Below are 21,457 nucleotides of genomic sequence, written 5' to 3' on the forward strand. Positions count from 1 at the left end.
CACTTCTGCACACACCCTGTTGACATGACTTGCTTATGTGTCCACATCCCTGCTCGATTTGAAGCTTCCCCCCCCCCCACCCAAGGGCAGGTGTCTGAGGCACCCATGGCATCCTTAGCAGAGTGCTGGCATACAGTAGGTGCTGAATAAGTGCTTGTTGTCCTGGGCAAACTCCAGGCAACTTCTGAGCCCCCCTTCTGTTAGGAAGTCCCAGAGCCCACGGCTTGTGCAGCGGACATATTTTTTTCCCTCCACCTTTCCCCTCATCGGGCAGTGGTTGTGTAGAGAACGGGGCCCAGCAAGCCCGAGCAAGCTCTGGATGATATCCTGACCCAGTGGCACAACCCCAGTGATGACCCCCATTTTACAGAGGGGGAAAATTGAGGCCCCGAGAAAGTGACCCACTTCAGGGCGCACAGCTCATAAGAGGCCCAGCCAAGGACTCGAGGTGTGTCTGAGCTCTGATGGCCCCTTCTCTGTGCTGACCCAAGGAGGCGGGTCAGGGTGCAGTCCCCGCGGAACCAGGGGGTGGAAATTCTCTGGGTAGCACTGCCCGTGCTATGCCCGGGCTGTTCCCCCACCCACCCCCACCCCCACTCCCTTCTCTGAGGCCTAATCCGCCTGCTGCCCTCCTGGGTGTTCGCCTCTTGGCTGTCTGGCCCTGTCTCATATAACACCAAGCCTGGGAGACAGAACCTGGCTGGCAGCAGTTAAATACCTGGGCTTGGGGTCTGGGGCCCACAGAGCCGTGACATTAGATAGAACCCACTTCACAAGTCGGTAGGAGAACCTTCGGGGGGCTGATGCAGTGAAGCACGTTGCGGGGCACCTAACCACAGAGCGCTCACCCAGGATGAACCCAAATGCTGAGTGCCTGGGTGTGGCCCCCACACTGAGGTGGGCCTTCCCTAGGCTGCACATCCTGAACACATGTCAGCAGCCTCGTGGTCACCAAGTCTGACTTCCTAAGCCCTGCCAAGTGAACTCTGACCCCGAGGACGTTCTGGGCTTCTCCAGTGTCCCCAAAAGCCTGCATGGGCCCCGGCTCCTTCCAATGAGTCTGTTGTTTTGTTTGTGGGCTTGACTGAGGTGTGGTGTCTGCCCGAACTGCTCTCTGGGCTCTGCTGGTGGGCTCGTCTTTTTCAGGCAGCTGATAAGCTGGCTTTGAGTGCTGCGTGGGGCCTGACCCTTGCATCCTGGACCCCCAGCTGAAGCCATGAGCACTGTCATCAACTGGAGACCCAGTGAGTCATGTGCTGAGCAGACAAGAATACCACAGAAGGCAGATCCCCGACTTGGGGCATTTTCCAGGGCCTCTGGCTTACCGAGGGCAGGATCAGGAAGCAGGGGGTGGGTTTAGCTTTCAGTTAGAACAACCAGCACCCTGGGCCCTGGACAGGGTCTTTGAACAAAGCCACAGGCTGGGCTGGGCACCAGAAGGAAACAGAGCTCTTGGCTCTGTCCAGAGCGATGGAATGTCAGCCCAGCCAAACTGGTTTTCTTCCTCCACCAGGCCTGGGTGTTTAACAAAGGAGCCACCGTGCCCATTGGATGACAGTGAACTTCCCGGCTAGGCCCCTACCCCTGCCTGGGCTCCAGCCCAAGGAAGAGGCGCTCCATTCAGGTCCCGTGCTCCGAGCTCTCCCCTTCTCTGCACACCAGACCCTTGTCGGCAAGGGGGATGCTGGGCCTCCCGTGCAGCACCGCTGTGCAGGCTGGATGGGACGGACAGGGCTGTCCTGTGCCTGTCCTGTGCCTGGTGCCACAAGAGAACAGGCTCTTAGTAAAGATGACATTCCGCTTCCTCCCGCCTCACCTTTCCCCAGGCTGTTCCCTCGCCTCTGCTGCCTTCTCTGTTCATCTCCTACTGGCCACATCTGACCCACTTTTCAGGGTCATGTCGCACACCCTCCGTGAAGCCCTGTGTCACCCACTACCCCGGACCCTATGTGCCCACTCCCCCTCCTCCTCTGTCTCAGGCCCTAAGGTATCCGGGATAGGACACCTTTATTAATCATAGGGCCCAAGATGACCAAGGGGGCGATTTCAGGCAGACTTTTCTGCTCCTTGCTCTTTTTAACCTTATCCACCAGGGCTTTGACACCTTTCCATATCAGCATTTAAAATTTGACTTCCATTTTTAAAAAAAAATTTTTAATGTTTATTTTTGAGAGAGAGAGAGCATGCGTGCGCATATGCGTTGGGGAGGGGCAGAGAGAGAGGGAGACACAATCCGAAGCAGGCTCCAGGCTCCGAGCTGTCAGCACAGAGCCCGACGCGGGGCTCGAACTCACGAACCGCGAGGTCATGACCTGAGCCGAGGTTGGACGTTTAACACACCGAGACACCCAGGTGCCCCTCGACTTCGGTGATTTTAATGGCAACACAGTATTGCCTTGGAGGGATAACCCCTGGTTTACGCCCTTATGCAAAGGCAGCTGGGTTTTTGCTGTCACCAAAAACAGCGCTACTGTAAACATCCCTGGGTGTGTGTGTGTGTGTGTGTGTGTACGTTTGTGTACAGTTGTGTATTTCCGCGCGTGTTTTTGCACGAGTGTTTCGCGTCGTATGTGTTCTTTGCGTGTGTGTACTGTCTGTGTATTTCGTGTATAATCATGTGTGTTTTGCGTACGTGCATCTGTGTGTGTATGTTTGTGCGCATATGTTTTGTGTTCTTGCATTCATGTGTCTGTTTTGCAGACACATATTTGTGTATATGTATTTGTGTGTATTTGCTCGTGCGTGTCCTTTGGCGTACGTGTGCACATTGGTGTGCTTGTGTGCGTAGCTCGTGGACAAGCCACCGGGAGCAGGAGTGGCAGAGCTGCTGGCGCGTCCTGCGGGGGGAGCGACGCCAGAAGCCCCGGGGACAAGGCGTGGGGACCCGAGGCAGTGGACAGGCACACCCAGCCTCCTGCCTGTTCGTCAGGTCCACACCTATGTGTCGGGGCTACAGCTCCGTCACCTGACAAGTTGAGCTCCGGCCTGAAATAAACATGACAGGGACGTTTCGACGTGTGATGTTTCAACAAAAAAAGAACTCAAATTTGGCTTAGACTGTTTTAAAAAGGAGCCAAGTCAGGATGGGCGGGAAGCCAGTTCCATGAGGAAGAAACGCAAGGAAGCCTAAGACAACTATCTATTTATACGGAATTGTACATGGTGAACGTCTATTTTTTTTTATTACTAACCATAAATGTGACGAAATTCAAAAAGAGGTAGAATAGGGGCGCCTGGGTGGCTCAGTCAGTTAAGCAGCCGACTTCGGCTCAGGTCATCATCTCGCGGTCCGTGAGTTCGAGCCCCGCGTCGGGCTCTGTGCTGACCGCTCAGAGCCTGGAGCCTGTTTTGGATTCTGTGTCTCCCTCCCTCTGACCCTCCCCTGCTCATGCTCTGTCTCTCCCTGTCTGAAAAATAAATAAAACGTTTAAAAAAACCCCAAAAACCAAAAAGAGGTAGAATAAAAAATAGGTCTCCCCGCCCCCCACCGCCCCTTCCAGAGACCAGTGTTATAGTTTTCCTGTGTCCTTCTCCAGGATTCTGTGCCTTTTCAAATATCCACATATATTTGTGTTTTTACATATAGAAGAATATGCTTTTTTCCTCACAAATGGCAGCCCCCTTCCACCTGCTGCTGTGTGCCTTGCTTCATTCACGTGCTAATAAGGGCAAGGGGGGCGTTTCAGATCAGTGCATTTATATCTGCCTTATCTCTTTTAACACCTACTTTTAACAATTAAGTAGTATAGTATTCTGGGTCATGGCTGTTCTGTCACTTGGGTTAAACACATTTAAAAAAAATTTTTTTAATGGTTATTCATTGAGAGAGAGAGATAGACAGACAGAAGGCGAGTGGGGGGAGGGCAGAGAGAGAGAGTGAGACACAGAATCTGAAGCAGGCTCCAGGCTCTGGGCTGTCAGCACAGAGCCTGAGGCGGGGCTCAAACTCATGAACCGCGAGATCATCACCTGAGCTTAACCGACTGAGCCACCCAGGTGCCCCTAAACACATTTTTTAAAACCCTAAATTCTCTTTTCCCTGGGTGCATCTTAACCTTAGAACTATACACCTTTTATTGACAGAAGCTTAGACTTAAAAGGGAAACTGAGGGGCACCTGGATGGCTCAGTCGGTTAAGTGTCCGACAGCCCAGGTCACGATCTCACGGTTTGTGAGTTCGAGCCCCGTGTCGGGCTCTGTGGTGACAGCTCGGATTCTGCTTCAGATTCTGTGTCTCCCCCTCTCTCTGTCCCTCCTCCACTCATGCTGTCTCTCTCTGTCACTCAAAAAATAAATAAACGTTCAAAAGTGAAAAAAAAAAAAGGGGAAACTGAATTTGTCTGTTTCCATGCAAAGGGCATCTCAGTACTTCTAGAATGTTCTATGCTGCTCTTCTCTCCTGCCCCCTGCAGGAAGGTTCCTTGTTTTTTGAGGATTGTCTTCCTTCCCTGGATTAATCTCTCCTATTTTGTACCTTAAAAAAATCCACTTTCACAGTTTGTCTGCACCCTGAACATGGTGTTTGAGTTTGTCTTTAAAAGTAATAAAAATTAAAATGTAAGGGCATATATAAAAACAGATGGTCTGAAGATGCATCAAGAGTCTGAGTAAACAGTAATATCATTCATGGGCATTAGAAAGGGAGCAGGGGATCATTTATGAATTCACTCATTCATTCATTCATCCGTCTATCCATCGTCAGTTGCTTCCTGAACACTGTGGCCATCTCAACTTGGCGCTGGGGTTTGAGGGTGAATGGATGCCCCAGTGCCTGCCCTCAGGGAACTCACAGTTTGGTGGAGACAGTCAGACAAACAGTAAGCACAGCACAGCCTGTTAAGGTCTGTGATGGGCTGAGCATGGCGGGGGGTGGAGCATGGGTCCCAAGGAGAGACTGAGCCCAGGTGCAGATGGAAGCAGTCAGGAGAGGCTTCCTGGAGGAGGTGATGCCTGAGCTGTGTTTGAAGGACACATTGTGGCCAGCGGCTGACAGACTGTACCAAGAAGTCTTCCAGAGGGTCATCTCTTGGGTGGCATTTCAGTAGGAGTTGGCAGAGTGGGGGTCACAGGTCCTAGACTCGGAGCCTGACCACCTGGGTTCGAATTGGGCTTCTCCACTCCCTCATGGGACCCTGGGCAAGTTTTCTTTCTCTGTGCCTTATCTTCTACCTGCTTCTTACGGTGGTTGAGTGGACAAAATATGGCCGCTGGGCAGGCAGGCAGGGCCATATATGTGTCTGTTGGTGATGTTACTGTTCACCTATGAGATGGGCCATTGATAGTGTCTACTCTAGGCATTGAACTAGATGACCCACGTAAGGAATTGACTTGTTCCCAGAAACACGGTTGGTGCCCCTTAAGTGTTCGCGGTTATTACATTCGTTTCTACCTCTTAACCACCTCTGACATCCAGAGCAGGGCCCTAGGGTGTCATGGACTTCTGGAGTTTGGGGGAACCCCACCTCTGCAGCTCACGAGTCCTGGGCCCCCCGACCCCACCCCAGCCCAGCTGTCATTTCTATGTATAGCCTCAGAGGCCGTCGGGAGAGCCAGGAAGCCCTCGCTCTGGAGTCTTGCGGGCATTCCCAGCCGAAACCAAACACGCCTCTCCCAAGCACCAGCTGCAAACGTGTGTTCCTGTCACTTTGGGTGACGCACTTGTCCCGTGGAGACGGCGTATCTCTGCCAGACCCGTCACCTTGCAGCCGGCACACCCTGGTGGGGGGCTTGGCCCCGAAGGGCAGTAGGTCTGCTGGGCCGAGCTGGGGTCCAGCTCATTGCGTTTCGTGGTAGAGAGGAGCGGCCGACTCGTGGCCAGGTCAAGGGAAACACTCTGGGGTCTGGCTGAGGCAGCTCCTTCCAGCCCCCAGCTGAGCGATGGGACTCTTTGGCCTCATGAGGGCCAGATAGCACATTATTAACAGTGTTTATTAAAATGATATGTTTTGGGGGGAGCCAAACAGTGGACATCACCGCCATCATCAGGCCAGGTGCAAGCTCTCGCCAGACATTTCCCAGAATCCTCCCAACATCCCGGCATCCTCCCCATCCCCTCTGCACAGATGGGAAAGTCGAGGTTTGGAGACATTCGAATCACAGCCAGCAAAAGGCTGGGCTGGCTTTGCCTCTTTTCTGCCGAGTCTTAGGACCTGTCCTGCCTCCAACTTGACAGAGGTTAGTGGAGTAGATCAATTTCACACCCGCAACCTACAAGTTTGTGGCTTAGGGTTGCTAACCACCAGGGGGCTGTTAGGTTATCCAGAGTGTTTATAACCACTGGGTCTAATCTAGCCCCAAAGGAAACTGAGCCTCAGAGAAGGGAGGGGCTTGACCACGTAGGGTCAAGAGAGGGGGAGCCATGGCTGAGACTAGTATCTGTGCCCACGACCCCAGGTCAGGGGATGGAGTCCAGATCAGTGTGTCCCTGTGGGCGAGACCTCAGAGCCACAGTCCAGGTGGGTCCCTCAGGTCCGGGCACACATCCTCCTCTGCTTCTCGGTCACTCTTGCCCGTGTGTCGCTCTCTGGTTATGTGTGTCCCCGTGGTTTCTCTTGCTCTCTTGCTGCTACTCTGTCTGCTTCCGTTTGCCCGTCTGTCTCTGTCCTTCGCTCGCTCTGGCCTCCCTTCTCCACCCAAAGCTTGCCACCAACCTTAGAGATGACCTCAAGATCTTCCTGCCCCACTGACTGATGCCTGTGGCGGGTCCCGAGTGGACTGTGGCCAGGTGGCCAGCCCACACCCTGAGCCATGCCCCCATCCAGCCCCATCCACACCTGGCCTCACCTGACTATACCTGCACCGTTGTTCTCGGAGCCCATTGGGAGGGCTCAGCAGCTGGTATCCTACCGACTTTCCCTGGGAAGTGCCACCCCCACGCTACTGGGCAGGGCAGGGGCAAGCCTGGCTTGTGCTGTAGCCCTAGGTGGCATTGTGGACATCCCCTGCGGGGAGTCCACAGGGAGGGGACACTGTGTGAGTATGTGCTGGCAGCACCGGGCATGTTCTAAGGGCTCTGCCCGGCCCCACTCCCCATCGAGTTCCTCCTGTCTTTCCCTCTCCTTTCCTGTCCTTCCCTCCTTCCCTCCCTCCTCCCTTCCTGCCTTCCTGCCAATGTATTGAGCAGTTACGAAGTGCCAGGTCCTGTAAATAAGCACTGTGAATCCAAAGGTGAGAAGAAAATGCAACTCCCACCCGCCCCCCTCCCCATCTTGGAGATTCTTTTTTATCTCTGGAGGGACAAGCATCCAACAACTCCCACAAGTGATGAGAACCGCCAGCCGAGATCGGGGCTCAAGGAGAAAACTCCGGCCAGGACTCAGACTTGGGCTAGGACAGGCACCCCCCCGGAGCTGACGGGACCTGGCTGGGCAGAGTGAACAGCATGGGCGAAGGCCCGTGGTGGGAAGGTGCATGGTGGGTTTGGGTGTCATTGTGGCCGTGGGGGTGGGGGCCGGGGGGACGGGTGAGGATAAGCAGATGTGGCGAGGAGAGCGGACTCTGGACCTTGGGGTTCAGAGCAGACTGAATTAAGACGGACAGTGCTCTTACGAAGAGAGCCTGGGGGCGCCTGGGTGGCTCAGTTGTTTAACTGTCCGACTCTGGATTTTGGCCCAGGCTGTGATCTCACAGTTCGTAAGGTCAAGCCCCACATCGGGCTCTGCGCTGACAGCACAGAGCCTGCTTGGGATTTTCTCTCTCCCTTTCTCTTTGCCCCTCCCCTGCTTGCGCTCTCTCAAAATAAATAAACTTAAACATTTTTTTTAAAAAGAGCCTGGACCGGGGCGGGCACAGTGTGGATGTGACAACTCCAGCTCATCCTTGACCTGCCACCCCACCCCCCCGCCCTCCTTCTCCCCTTCCTGGGCCTGCGACCCCATGACAGAGGCTGCTAGAGATGGACTGTAGTGACAGGCACAGGCCAGGGAGTCGTGAACCCTGGAGGCCAGGCCTGGCGGGCATCCCTCCCCGTCTCCAGCCCTTGGTTTTCTCATCTGTGAAATGATCACAGAGGACCCCAACAAGCTCTTGTGTCAGACCAGGGCCAGGAAATGCAGCACGGGCTGTGGGGAGCACCGGCTTGGGCGCCAAGCAAACCCAGGTTCAAATGCCAGCTCCCCACCACGTAACTCCGTGACCTCGGGCATGGCAGGTCGCCTCTCTGGGCCTCAGTCTCCTCCCCTGTAAAATGGATCCATGACATTCCTACCACATAGGGTTGTCTGGGAACACAGATGGCAGAACGGAAGAGTACATCGCCAGCCCTCAGCCCTCAGGAGTGTTCGCCCTCAACATTGATGTTGCTCTGATTTCTCGGTTGTGTAAGGCTGACCTGAGCGCGAGAGAGGAAGGCGCTGCGGGCCCTCAGGGGCAGAGACGGAGCAGGTGTCACCAGCCAGCCGCCCTGCGCAGCTGACAGTGTAGAGTTGCAGACGGGGGAGGGGTTGCACATCTTGAATTCCTCCGAACTGCCCTGTCAGCTGAGCCGCTGAGCGCCGTCCTGACTCAGGGTTCTTTTCCTAGGTGGACGTGTCAGACACCCCAGAATACACGCAGGCGTGGTAGTTTCTCTTCTCCCCGCCTCCTCCCTAACGCCGTTGCTTTTCTGGTTAAGTTCGCACGTACCCACTGCAAAGAAAAGTTATCTTTGGAAACACCTTCCTCCAACAAATATTTATTCAACAACTACCATAGACCGGGTATCGTTCTAAGTGCTGGGGGTGGGGGGGCAGCACTGGACAGGACAGTCCCCATTTTCACGCAGCTGGCTGTCCAAAGCGCATCATAGGTCAGGGATCAGCCAGGTGCCTGTGGGGCCCAATCTCGCCAGCCACCTGTTTTGTAAGTAAAGTTTTATTGGAACACAGCCACACACGCTGATATACTGCCTGTAGCCCAGTAGTTGGGACACAGACTGAATGGCCCCCAGGGCCCCAAAGACTGACTATCTGACCCTGCATAGAAAAAGTTTGCCCGGTTCTGATACGGATTAACACATAAAGATTTCTGATTTGTTCTTCACTCACGGTGCGTGTGCAATACGATCGTATTGGAGGCATGATTGAATGGGTTTTATTTCATTTTATTAATTTGATTGTCTGATTGTACCGGGATATAAAACTACAAGTTTGGATATTAAATAAAATCATCATGAGTAATAAACACCCTGTTTATCACTCCTGTCTGTTACTCCCCACTGACAGTTCCACTGTTAGTGGTTTGCCATGGGACCTTCCTCGTACGTTTATGTGTTTGTTTTTACAAAACTGGTGTCATAAGACACATACACACGTGCCGTTGTGTTACCTTTTTTTTTTTTTTTTAAATGTTTGCAAGTATAAGACAGGTATCTTTCTCTGACAGTAAACATTTCTTTCTGAGCATCATTTTCCCTGGCTGTCTTTATTCCATTGTGTGGATATGCCACATTGCATTCCACTGATCCCCATCTTACCAGACATCTAGGTCATTTCCAAGATTTTGCAGTGGTGCCTCCAGTATTTTGCAATGATATTTCCAATATTTTGCGATATTTGCTCTCCTGCAGGGAGCCTTCATGTTCATAGATCTTGGCAAGTGTGTCTAATGATTTTCTTGAGATAAATTTCTGGAACCAGAATTGCTGACTCGAGGGATATACAGGTTTTTAAATTTCAGGATGTGTGTTATGGCATGTTTAAACACGACCCTTAAAGGCGTGTGTTAGCCTGGCCTCCCCAGCATGGCTATTATGAAGTTATCCATTATGGGCTCTGGGCTAAGACAGTCATCTTTGCTTGTAAGACAAGGGCCCAGGGTCTTCATGCGCCTGAGGCTTGGGGCTGGGTGAGCTCCTAGTCCGAGCAAGTGTTTTGGTTTTTTTGTTTGTTTGTTTTCATGTTTATTTATTTTTGAGAGAGTGAGCAGGGAAGGGGCAGAGAGAGAGAGCGGGACGGAGGATCCAAAGCAGGCTCGTGCTGACAGGACAGAACCCGATGCGGGGCTCAAACTCACGAACCGTGAGATCGTGACCTGAGCCAAAGTTTGACACTCAGCTGAGTCGGCCACCCAGGCAAGTGGTTTTTATTTTTATTTATTTATTTATTTTTTTAAATTTTTAAAATTTTTTTTTAACATTTTTATTTTTATTTATTTTTTTATTTTTTTTAATTTTTTTTAAATTTTTTTAAACGTTTATTTATTTTTGAGACAGAGAGAGACAGAGCATGAACGGGGGAGGGGCAGAGAGAGAGGGAGATACAGAATCGGAAGCAGGCTCCAGGCTCTGAGCCATCAGCCCAGAGCCCGACGCGGGGCTCGAGCCACAGACCGTGAGATCATGACCTGAGCTGAAGTCAGACACTTAACCGACTAAGCCACCCAGGCGCCCCCAAGCAAGTGGTTTTTAAACCTGCCAAGTTCTTGAAATTTTTGAGAGCATTTTCACACACATTTCCCCATTTTTGCATACACTTCCTCATCGGAGCCTCTTGAAGCATCCTGGGAAAGTTGGGGGCAGGTGGATGTTGGGGGCTGGAAGGAGCATGGGATAGGAACCCTGCATCCCAGAGGTTCCCGCACTGCCTCTCACTCACTGTGAAAACTAAAAGCCAGACAGCAATTCCTGTCTCTGTGCCTCGGTTTCTCATCTGAGAAAGGTCAACTGAATTGACTCAAGAGTCCTTCTCACTTTAAATGATAAGATTTGGTCATCCTCATGTGACAAATGACAACTGAAATGCGGCTGTGGGCATCAGGTGGCTGTCCATCGGGGACGCACGTCAGAAAAGACTGGCACGTGTTCCAGACGGGGGACTCACTGGGACACACGCGTGTCATTCATTAGTTTGTCATCTGTATTGTCGGCGTCTACTTGCCTGTGGACGGTGAGGGTTTTTGTAGCAGCCTGTGAGGCAGGCCTGAATTGGAAGAATATCCTGTCTTAAAGCTAATTAAAAGTCTGACTTTGGGAAAGTTTTTATTAGAGTTTTGGGGCCTTTTGGTGGTTGATCTCGAAGCCTTGCAACCCGGGGAGCAAAGCTCAGGCCTCACTTGATCTGAGTGAGGGTCTGCCAGAGGGAGGAGCCATGAATAACTTGCAGTGCATGTAAGGTTTCCAGGATACTCATTGGAGAAAGTGCTGATAAACAGCTCGCTTTCTTAAGCCTCATTTACAAGATGAATCCCCCTAGATAATCCTACCCCCTGAGTTACTCCAAACTTGGGGGTCTGTGTTGAAGAGTAGTGACTGTGATGGCATTCCGCCAAATATGTAACGTTTGCTTTTTGGTCCAGACAGCGAGGCACAGAGAGGTTAAGTAGCGTGCCCAAGATCACACAGCTACTGTGTAATGAATCCAGACACTCTGGCTCCAGAAGCAGGACACATCCAAGGGAGACTGAAAAGAGGTCAATTCTAATTATTACACTGTGGGAAGTTCTACAGCAGTGCCGTCCACTAGAACTTTCTGCAGTGATGGAAATGTTCTGTATCCATGCTGTTCAACATGGTAGCCACATGTGGCTATGGACCCCTTGAAATGTGGCTGGTGCCACCAAGGAACTGAATCCTTTGTATTTTTTAATTTTAACAAATTTACGTTAAATTTAAATAGCCACATGTGGCTAGCAGCTATGTATTGCCCAGCACAGATATAGAGACTTGAGATCTAGGGCATGGTGAGAGCCGTGGGGCTCCTGAGCCAGCCTTGGTAGGGGTGAGTTCAGGGAAGGCTTCCTGGAGGAAGAGCCCTCAAAGTTGAAATCTGAAGGTTAGCTGGGAGGCGGTGGCTGCTCCAGTGGGTCTGGAGGTGAGAGAGAGTGTAGTTGGGGGCACATGAGGGGGGAGTGGCCAGTGGGAGGGCCCAGGATGGGCAGGAGATGGTGGGGAAGGAGCCCAAGTAATGATGATCCCACAAGCCACTTTGAGGAGTCTGAACTTGAGCCTGACGGATGTGGGCGATGAAAGGGCTTTGGCAGGAACCTTGCGGGCCCAGATTATGGTTTTGTAAGTATAATGGGAAGAGCCAGAGGTGAGGGAGGCAGGGAGACCCTGGAGCTGGCCAAGGCCGGACAGAATGTTCTGGAAGGAGACTTTGAAGGACCGGGTGTTGATTTGATGGTGGGAGTGAGGGAGAGAGGAGTCAGGGGTGCTGCCCTGGGGAATCTCGAGTCTGGCATTAGGCGGCGCAGGGAGAAAGCGTGTATTCCTGCCTGTGGTGATTCCACATCCCTGAGTGTAAATCCTAAATCCCTTCAGGGGGGCCCACAGACCGGGATGGATGGAGACCTACGTGTCGTTGCTGAACGCCATTGACATCCAGCCCCCGTCTCCTGCCCTGATTCCACCCTCGGCATCCTACCCACCCGGCCGTTCTGATTTCCAAAGGCCCCACCTCCACCTCCCTTCTCCATCCCTGAGCAATGAAAGACCCCCGTCCTTCCGGGGGAGGGCCATGAAAATGGTTCTGAACACCTGCAGCTCCTGTCCCCTCAGCTTGGTGATTTCCGGAGATTATGTCCTTGAAGCCACAAAACAACCCCCGTTTTTCTAATGGGGAAACTGAGGCTTGAAAGGGTGGCGTCACGTGGCCAGGCCACACAGCTGAGACAGAGCGGAGACAGCAGCACCCCCCTTCTGCCTGAGCTGTGACACAGAGCCGTCACCCCTCTGCCTCCCACCACGCTTGGCACACGCCGCCCCGTATCCAGCGTGCAGCTGTCTGCTCAGGACAGCGACGCCGAGCCCACCGGCAGCAACCTCCTAAGGCCCCAGCCTCTGGCTTCTGAATCTGACCCGTGTAGGAGATTAAGTTAGGGAATGCCTGATTCTGTGACATCTTTGAAAAACAGTGAGCAGCTGGGGATGTGCTCAGATGGCGACTTCCATTCCTGGGCCCCAGGGAGAATTGTGTTCAGGGTGCAGGGCATCTGAGAATGTCAGGTGATCTTTCAAGGCAAACACGTCCCCAGTTTCCCCGAGCGGGGACTGACTTCATCCCTAAAGCGTGCGGACAGCCACCCCCACATGCTGCCCATGGGCCTGGAGATTGGGCAGACTGTCCCAAGACTGGCTTGCTCATCAGAAGCCAAAGCCTTAAAAATATGCCACCCCTTGACCTGGTGATTCTATACTTAGGAATCTCTTCTGTGGGAATAATCACAGACATGTGTCACTGTAGCCTCGAGGACGTTCGTCATGTTGTTGATTATAACAGGGAGAAATATGCAGCAACCTAAATGCCCAACACTTGGGGATTGGTTAAATGAACGAACGGTGCTGAGTGCATCCAGCGGGATCTTCAGCCATTAAAGATGAGGCATGGATGGGCACCTGGGTGGCTCAGGTGGTTAAGCGTCCGACTCTTGAATTTGCCTCCATGCCTCCATCATGGTCTTGCAGTTCGTGGTGAGATCGAGCCCCCCCCCCCCCGTCGGGCTCTGTGCTGACAGTGCAGAGCCTGCTTGGGATTCTCTCTCTCTCTTTCTGCCCCTCCTATATTCTCTCTCTCTCAATAAACAAACGTAAAAAAAGAAAAAAGATAAGGATGTCGATGAATTGGCCCAGGGAAAGTTCTGGATGGGACTATGCCAGAATGTTGTCAGTGGATGAGGGGTGTTACTCTTTGCGCTTTTCTATCATTTCTAAACGTTTTACAACAAACACGTGTTATTTTGTTACCTCGTCAAAGAAAAGCGTTCTGCAGGCAGTGGTGTTGGGGGTGTTCAGACATTAGCTGTTGTTAGGGTCTTCGAGTGTGGCCGTCTGTGAGGTGACAGAGGGCTTTCTTCTGAATTCCCATTCTTGCATATATCCCCGCACAGCATCCCCTTGAGCATTGTGAGGCACACAAGTGTCCCCAAAAGCTGAGAGGAAGAGAATGGGGAAGGGGGTAGGCATAGGAGCCGTCACATGGGTCCCGACCTTGGCATCCGTGCCCTTAGCGTGGCGACCGTGTCCTCACTGGACCCTTGTAGCTTCTCTGGGCCCCAAGTGAAAACCCTGAGGTCATACAGCTAATAAGCATTTCCCTGGGCCTGTGTTCGTTCTCCTGGACCCTATAAGCTTGTTCAGCCAAGAACGGTTCTGCAGAAGCCGTGGAAAAGCGTAGAGTAAACTAAGATGATGGAGCATCTTGACCTTGAAGAGCGCATCAGCTGGGTCACAGAATCTCAGGGGTTGTGTCTGCTGTGCTGCGATCCCCCACCCCCGGTTCCCTGGTGCCTGGCACATAGTAGGCGCTCAGTAAATACCTCTTGAGGAAATACCTTCTATGTCAAACTTTACCTGGTACCACAGTGAGTCCAGCATGGGCAGGAAGGGTTCAGCAGGAGGAGAGATCGCCGTGGTTTGCAATGGCTTTGGCTGAGGAGGATGGCAGGAAGGAGGAGGGGCGCAAGCAAAACCACAGAGGCTGGGATGTGGGAGGCTTGTGTGGGACTCAGTGGGGAGGTCAGGGAGGGTGGGAGGAAGGGTTTGTTTGGGGTAGGAGATGGCACACTGGAGAGGAAATTTGGGGCTCCATTACAAGGCGTGTTGGATTTCAGCTGGAGGGCACTAGAGAGCCACTGAAGGTTGTTGAGCAGGGAAGGGGCTTTTAACTTGCCAAAGTGAATAAGGTGGGGGAAGCCAGCAGTTCAGCCACTTAGGGGAGGTCTACGGACTGCCCACCATGTGCCAGCACTCCTTCCAAGCGCCCCGGCTGAGGGCAGAGATAGCAACTGAGTAGGTAGTGAATACCCAGCGATCCAGGCTGCCTGGGATGCAGTGGTTATCCGTTTGGATGTGGGGTCCCAGCCTCCTGCCCGGGTTTGGGTTCCACTTCACCGTGCACAGGCTGTTTGATTTGGGGCCTGTCACTCGACCGGCCTGAGCCTCAGTGTTCCCATCTGCAAAACAGGGATTGTAATAAAGATTGCCATGGGATTGCTGTTCAGCGAGACAAAGTGCACGCAGCTTGATTGCCGCTGGGCACAGTTAAATGCTCCACGAATGCCATATTGGATGATGCAGATGGGAAGCCAGTGGCGGTGGGAACCTGGGGGGGGGGGGGGGGGTGGGGGAGCATCCCTACCAGGTGGACAAGTCCTGGGAGACAGGAGATGGAGAGAAGATCATCCCGCCTGCAATGCCAGGCGGAGAGGGGCCCTGAGGACGGGCAGCATGCTGGGGAGGGTGACACCTTCATCTCAGCACTGCTTGCTTGCCTTCAGCACTGACGCTTCTGCATTCTGTGATGCCTTGGGCACATTGGCGCAGCTGGTTGCCCTAATGCCCACCCCAGACATTTGGACCCGTCGCTGAGCACAGTCGGGAGCTGGGGCGGGTTTGAGTCAGGGGCAATGCCATGTGATCTGTGTCAGCTGGGGACGAGGTTCTGAGCATTTTCCCCTGATAGAAATCTTCCCTCTGGCTTGTCCCCACAGGACCAACTGAAGCAGTGTTTCTCCAGGCGGCCCCCCGAAGCCAAGGACACCGACACCCTCGTGCAGGAAGCCGACAGCCAGTATGGGACGTGGACAGACCAGCACCAGAGCGGGGAGAGGTAGGGCGTCCCAGGGCTTCTGGCTTCGAGGTGGGGCCCCTGGATGGCAGTGTGGCCCACCTGCCCCCTCATTTCTATATAACTAGAACCTGTTTTGTGTGTAAGTATGAGAGTAATCCATTCTTGTTGTAAAAAAGAAAATTTAGAAAGTACAAATTATTTTATTTCATTTGTTTTTTAAAATTTTTATTTTTGAGAAAGAGAGAGACAGAGCGTGAGCAGGGGAGGGGCAGAGACAGAGGGAGACACAGGATCCCAAGCAGGCTCCAGGCTCTGAGCTGTCAGCTCAGAGCCCGACGCGGGGCTCGAACTCACGGTGAGATCATGACCTGAGCCGAAGTCAGACGCTCAACCGACTGAGCCACCCAGGCGCCCCAGAACATACAAATCATCTTAAAATAATGTATGAAATGTCCAGATTAGGTAAGTCCATAGAGATGGAAAGTAGGTTAGTTGCCAGGGGCTGGGGGTAGGTAGGTAGGTAGGGGCTGACATTAACAAGTACCAGGCTTCCTTTTGGGGGAACGAAGAAGTTCTCGAATTACATTGCGGTGATGGTTGCACAGTGTGCTAAATGTCACTGATGGAAAATTTTATGTTATGTGTGTTTTACCACAGTGAAAGAAATTACGAAGAAAATGAAAAATACCTATCATCCCAGCCCACAGATCATTAATGAGGGCATCAGTGTTTTTTGTTAGATGTCTGTCTAGACTTTTTTCACCATATCTGGGTATGTTTACAAATCTAGGAATGTACTATACCTGTTGCCTTATTAGCTATGTCTGCATTTAATATCACCCCAGTTAAACTTTTTTTTAGCTTATTTATTTTTTGAGAGAGAGAGAGAGAGAGAGAGAGAGAGAGCGAGCAGGGGAGGGGCAGAGAGAGAGGAAGAGAGAATCCCAAGCAGTGCAGAGCCTGATGCAGGGCTCAAACTCATGAACCATGAGATCATGAGCTGAGCCGAAATCAAGAGTCAGGACGCTTACCTGACTGAGCCACCCATGCACCCCCTTTTTATACAAAAAGTTTTTTTAGTATATTTATTTTTTGAGAGAGAGAATATCGCCCCAGTTAATGGCTTGGAGGGCCCTCAGAGGTCTGCCTGGTTTTGACTGTGGCAGAAGGCTTCAGGTTATCAAGAACAGCCTGGATACAAGAGGCAGGCACCTCTGAGTTCTAGCTCAGCCCTCGCTGGCTGTGGGACTCTGGCTAAATTAGCTACGTTTTCCCGGTTTTCCGGTCCTCCTCCTCTATGGGAAGGGAACGACGCTTATAAAAACAGCCAGGGTTTATTGAACCAAGCACTGTTGTAAGCACATGAAGGTGTTAACATCTAATCCTGTTGCCCTGTCTTGCGGAGGCCAAGGCTGAGGCAACCCATCACAAGGGGTGGCTGGGAGGGGAATCTGTACGGCAATCAGCAGATTTCCTGGCACATAGTAGGAGTACCTGTTCACTGCACCTGTTTGTGGTTTTAAAGATACAATATTTCTTCTCTGCCTTGGGTGGGACATCTGGGGTGGACAAGGCCGTGTTCTCAGCTCATGTCTTCCCTAGCCGGGGGCCCCAGGATCACGTGGTCATGTGACCACAGTGAGGGCCGCGTGGTCTTTTAAAGTCACAGAGACCTGGGTTGACTGCGGCACGGCCCCTTGCCAGCTGTGTCACGACTCAGTTTTCTCGCCTGTGGGTGGCATGCCCGGGGCTGGGGTGGACTGAGCCCCAGGTCTCCCACCTGCTTCCCCCGCCTTCTCAGCTGGGGGGTGGTCACAACCCTCTACTGGGTAACGTCCCACAGCCCTCGATATAAAAGTTGGGTGGAGGTGGATGGAAGTAAAAATGGGTATATGGCGGCGGGGTTGGGGGGGGGGCGCCTGGTGGCTCAGTCGGTTAAGCAGCCAACTTCAGTTCAAGTCGTGATCTCACGGTTTGTGAGTTTGAGCCCCGCGTCGGGCTCTGTGCTGACAGCTCAGAACCTGCTTGGGATTCTCTCTCCCTCTCTCTCTGCCCCTCCCCCATGCTCTCTTTCTCACAAAATAAATAAATAAACATTTTTTAAAAAATGGGTACGAAGACGAAAATGGGAAGCAAAGGTTTCTTAAAGCTCCTGTGAAAGTCTTTTCTCCCCTAACCCTTGAAATGTGTTTTATTAATGAGCCTACTTACCTGTCACTAGACTTAACTTAAATTTCCTGCAAGAACCCTCGGGACGCAGAAGGCTGCATCTCTGTCTTGCGTCTCTCACGCTCCCTAGGCCTCTGTTACCCCCAGAACCTAAGGCCAGGTGAGTCCCGGCCTGGGGGACCTGGGACCTCTCCTGTGGGTGGACGCCCCCTTCTGTTCCCCAGAGGCACTGCAGCGCCCTCTCCCTGGCCGGACCAGCAGCCGCTGTGCCCCCAGCCCTGGGCAATGGCGCCATCTGCTGCCTCCTTGGTGGTATTTCCCTCATGGTTCGGGGACTTGCTTCAGTCCCACCCATAACCCAACATCCTGCCCCTTCCGAGGAGTAACATCATCCCAGGGCTGACAGAGCATGGCTGTGCCCCCCCGGGGTGAACCACCAGTACACCTGGGTCAGAGGTTCTGCTCAGGGGTGTAGCTCGGGCAGCTTCTAGGGCTGCAGACCCCTTCTATCAGCGATGGTGGCTGGGTGCCTGACTGCCCTTCCTCCCGGATAGCTCTCCCATGCTCTTGACTTTGGTGTCTTTTTAATGGGAGGGGGGAGACTTTTTAATTTAATGGCTTAATTTTTTTGGCTTAAGTGATTTACAAATTCCTATCTTATGTGGTCCCAGTTATCCAAGCCATACTTAAATACATTACCACGGGCAGACGTTCCGGAAGTCGGAGAAGGGTCAAGGGCATGGATTCCAGAGTCCGTTCTGGCCCTTTGGGCAAGCTACTTCACATCTCTGTGCCTCGGTTTCCTCATCTTTAGTGGGATCAATATTTAATTTCCTGAGGTGAATCCCACCTGATGGCCTTGTGGTGGCTTCAAGATCAGAGGGTGACCCTCACAGGATTGGAAAGAGGATTCAGGGACTCAGTTTTTAGCATAGTGCCTGGCACAGAGTAAGTGCTCAGTAAATCTTGATCGCATGCATGCCTGAGTGAATGAACAAATGAATAGAGCCACGTGGAAGATTCCCCCACCTCCCACTCTTCCTCAAGTGACTGCTGGCGATTTTTTTTTTTTTATTGACATCAGCGCTTGTCCAACAGAAATACAGCTCGAGCTGCAAAGGTGAGGTGTGGGTAACTTAAGATATTCTCGTAGCCACATCAAAAGAGTAAAAAAGAAACCAGGTGGAAATTAATCTTGACAACTCAACTTAAATAACACTGTTTTATTGAATCCAGATCTGAGATGTTATCATTTCAACGTGTAATCAGTATTTTACATTCTCTCTCTCTCTCTCTTTTTAATCCAAAGTGTTGGGAATCCCGCGTGTACTTTATACTCTGGGCTCACACGTGCCACATGGGGATGGCCCAGTAGCCGCGTGTGACCAGTGGCTCCCTCACTCCTGCCCAGTACAGGGTCGGAGGGTCTTGAGCGGGGCGAGACTGACCCCTTCCATTCCACACCTGTGGAATGTTCTGGAGGCATCATGGGCAGCACCTGGCTGTGCCCAGAAAGGTTATCCCACAGGGATGTCCTGGGTCTTGTTTCCTGGCATATAAAACACACCCCAAACCTGCTTTCTGCCGCTTCCTTTGCTCTCACTTCAGTTCTCTGAAACCACCTGCACAATCATATCTCCCTTCCCTCCTTTCTCGTAGTCTGGCTCCTGAGTCCCCGTCCCCAGACAGCAGTGCCGTGTCGGTGCGGCAACAGTTGCCCGGCAGCCGCCTGTCCTCCCTGTCCTCCCAGACGGAGGCCACCTCGGCCGGGGACCAGCACAGCGGCTCCAGGGACCAGCGGAGCACCAGCGTGGACCAATCCAGCACTGACCTGGAATCCACCGATGGGACGGAGGGGCTGCCCCCGCCGGACGCTTGCCCTGCGAAGAGCGTGGACGACTTCTCCTTCATTGATGTGAGTCAGGAAGTGGGAACGTGCATCGGGAAGAGTCGTTCCTTCTGAAAGGGCTGCTCCACCATCTCCCAGCCAGTTGCCCCTCCCGGGGGTAGAATCTGTGTGCCCGCGACCCCCGTGGCAGGTGCAGAGGGCACAGTCTTTGAGATGGAACCGATGTCTGCCTGTAGCTGGGACCTACCGTATGCCCGCAAATGTCTTCACCTCTCGGAGCCTTGGCTTCCTCATCCGCTGATAACCAGCACGATGGGCTCCATGACCTCAAATGTGATCGCGTGTGTTCACGTTAAAACCGATCGTAGCCCGTACCTGCTAGGTCAGCGGGACGTCTGACGGGGGTCTGCCTGAGTTCGCCATTCCCGGCATGCCAAGTCTGGAGTTTGCTCAGACCCATTCTGCTGGGTGTCCACACCGAGGTCTGGCTTGGTGCGATGTGTCTCTGGTCCCGGGGGATCCCAGTCTCTCTAGAAATGCATAATAGCAGTTCCGGGAAGCAGTCCCCCCCACTCCGCCCCCGGCACAGACAGCCCTTATGTGGGTCCCCAGCCTCCTGGATGCCAGCCACCCAGGCCCAGAAGCATCCTGCTCCAGCCCCTTCCAGACCAGCGTCTGTCCTCTTTCCTCCCGCAGGAGCTGCCCCCCTGCAGGGGTCACGGACATTTTCCTTTTCAAACATTGAAGTCTTACTGTTGTCCTTCTCTGACATTAGGCCTATCCCCCGCCCGCCATCCTGTGGATGCATCATCTAAATGATGCAAAATGTAAAAGCAAGCCGCTGTCTTGGCCTATACTCTTAGGGATGGCGGCCTGGATTCTCCCCAGAGAAGGAACACTGCTGCTTGAGGAGAAAGGTCTCCCTCTGGGTCCTCAGAGGGAGCGCCCCCTCCTAAGTATGGTCCGGGTCTCTCGATGGCACCTCTGGGTAAGGAAGGGCAGAGATGGGAAAGACACAAGTTCAGTCTCCATTGGGCCACCCCCTATATAAACATGGACTAAGGATTGAGTTAGGTGATATATTCAGTTATTCATTCAACAAACACTTAACTGAGCTCAAGCTATGCGCCAAGCATTGCTGTAGCTTCCGTGCTCGTATGATGTCACCGTGACATAATCCTCTGGACTTAACCTTCTAGAACCCTAAGCAATTCTTTCTCAGTGGCCGTTATAAATATCAACAGCAATGTCAGCGGCCACTGGTCCCTGAGCGTCAGTCCCTGGACTGCTTACATGTCAGTAACCCCAAGAGGCAAAAATTCCTGCCCCATTTTGCAGCTTAGGGAACCAAAGTGGCCACTGAGTGGCTCAGATGCAGGTGTCCCCGAGCACGGGTCCAGCAGCTGGCTGAATGCACACTGAGGTCTCCATGCACTGCCCACCACAATTTGGGTCTCCCGTGGGGGCTGTTTGGAGGTTGAAAGGGAAGGTGCGGCACTAAGGTATCCAGACCCACAGCCCCAGCCTGTGGCTGCAAGAGCAGCCCTGGGAAATCACAACCAGCCACCCCTCTCGGTAGTTCCCCCGCCCCCACTGTCTCTGAGTCTGAAACACTGGCTCTGTGACTTGTGTGTCTCCCCTTCTTGCCCCAGCCCCATCAGGTCCCACCGCTGGACGCCATTGTGACCAATTTGAGAGGCAGGTGCACAAACATTAGCTCCCCCCTCCTGTCCCCGGTGTGGTGTGTGCCACTTCCCAACTGTGGGAAACGATTCACTGAAATTAGCCCGTCATCGCTCGTCTAGCAAGGCCTTGGGTGATGGAATTTCTCCAAGGTAGACCTGAGAGGAAGAGACCAACATTGCAGGCAAGGACGCAAGCTGGCCGGTAACAGCTCTTGCCTGTGGGAGCCTTTCAGACCCTGTGTGAAAGCAGGGCTTTCCATACCTGGGCTCAC

General features: G+C 52.8%; 1 protein-coding gene across 1 annotated transcript in view; it reads left to right on the forward strand.

Annotated features, from left to right (window-relative positions):
* Positions 1–21,457, forward strand: part of KIAA1671 (KIAA1671 ortholog) — a 148,310-nt gene that overhangs the window by 112,016 nt on the left and 14,837 nt on the right. Inside the window, 2 exon segments of the mRNA XM_049620626.1 lie at positions 15,403–15,521; positions 19,311–19,566. Coding sequence (XP_049476583.1) covers positions 15,403–15,521; positions 19,311–19,566 — 375 coding nt within the window.

Source organism: Panthera uncia (assembly GCF_023721935.1).
Source record: "Panthera uncia isolate 11264 chromosome D3 unlocalized genomic scaffold, Puncia_PCG_1.0 HiC_scaffold_8, whole genome shotgun sequence".
NCBI lineage: Eukaryota > Metazoa > Chordata > Mammalia > Carnivora > Felidae > Panthera > Panthera uncia.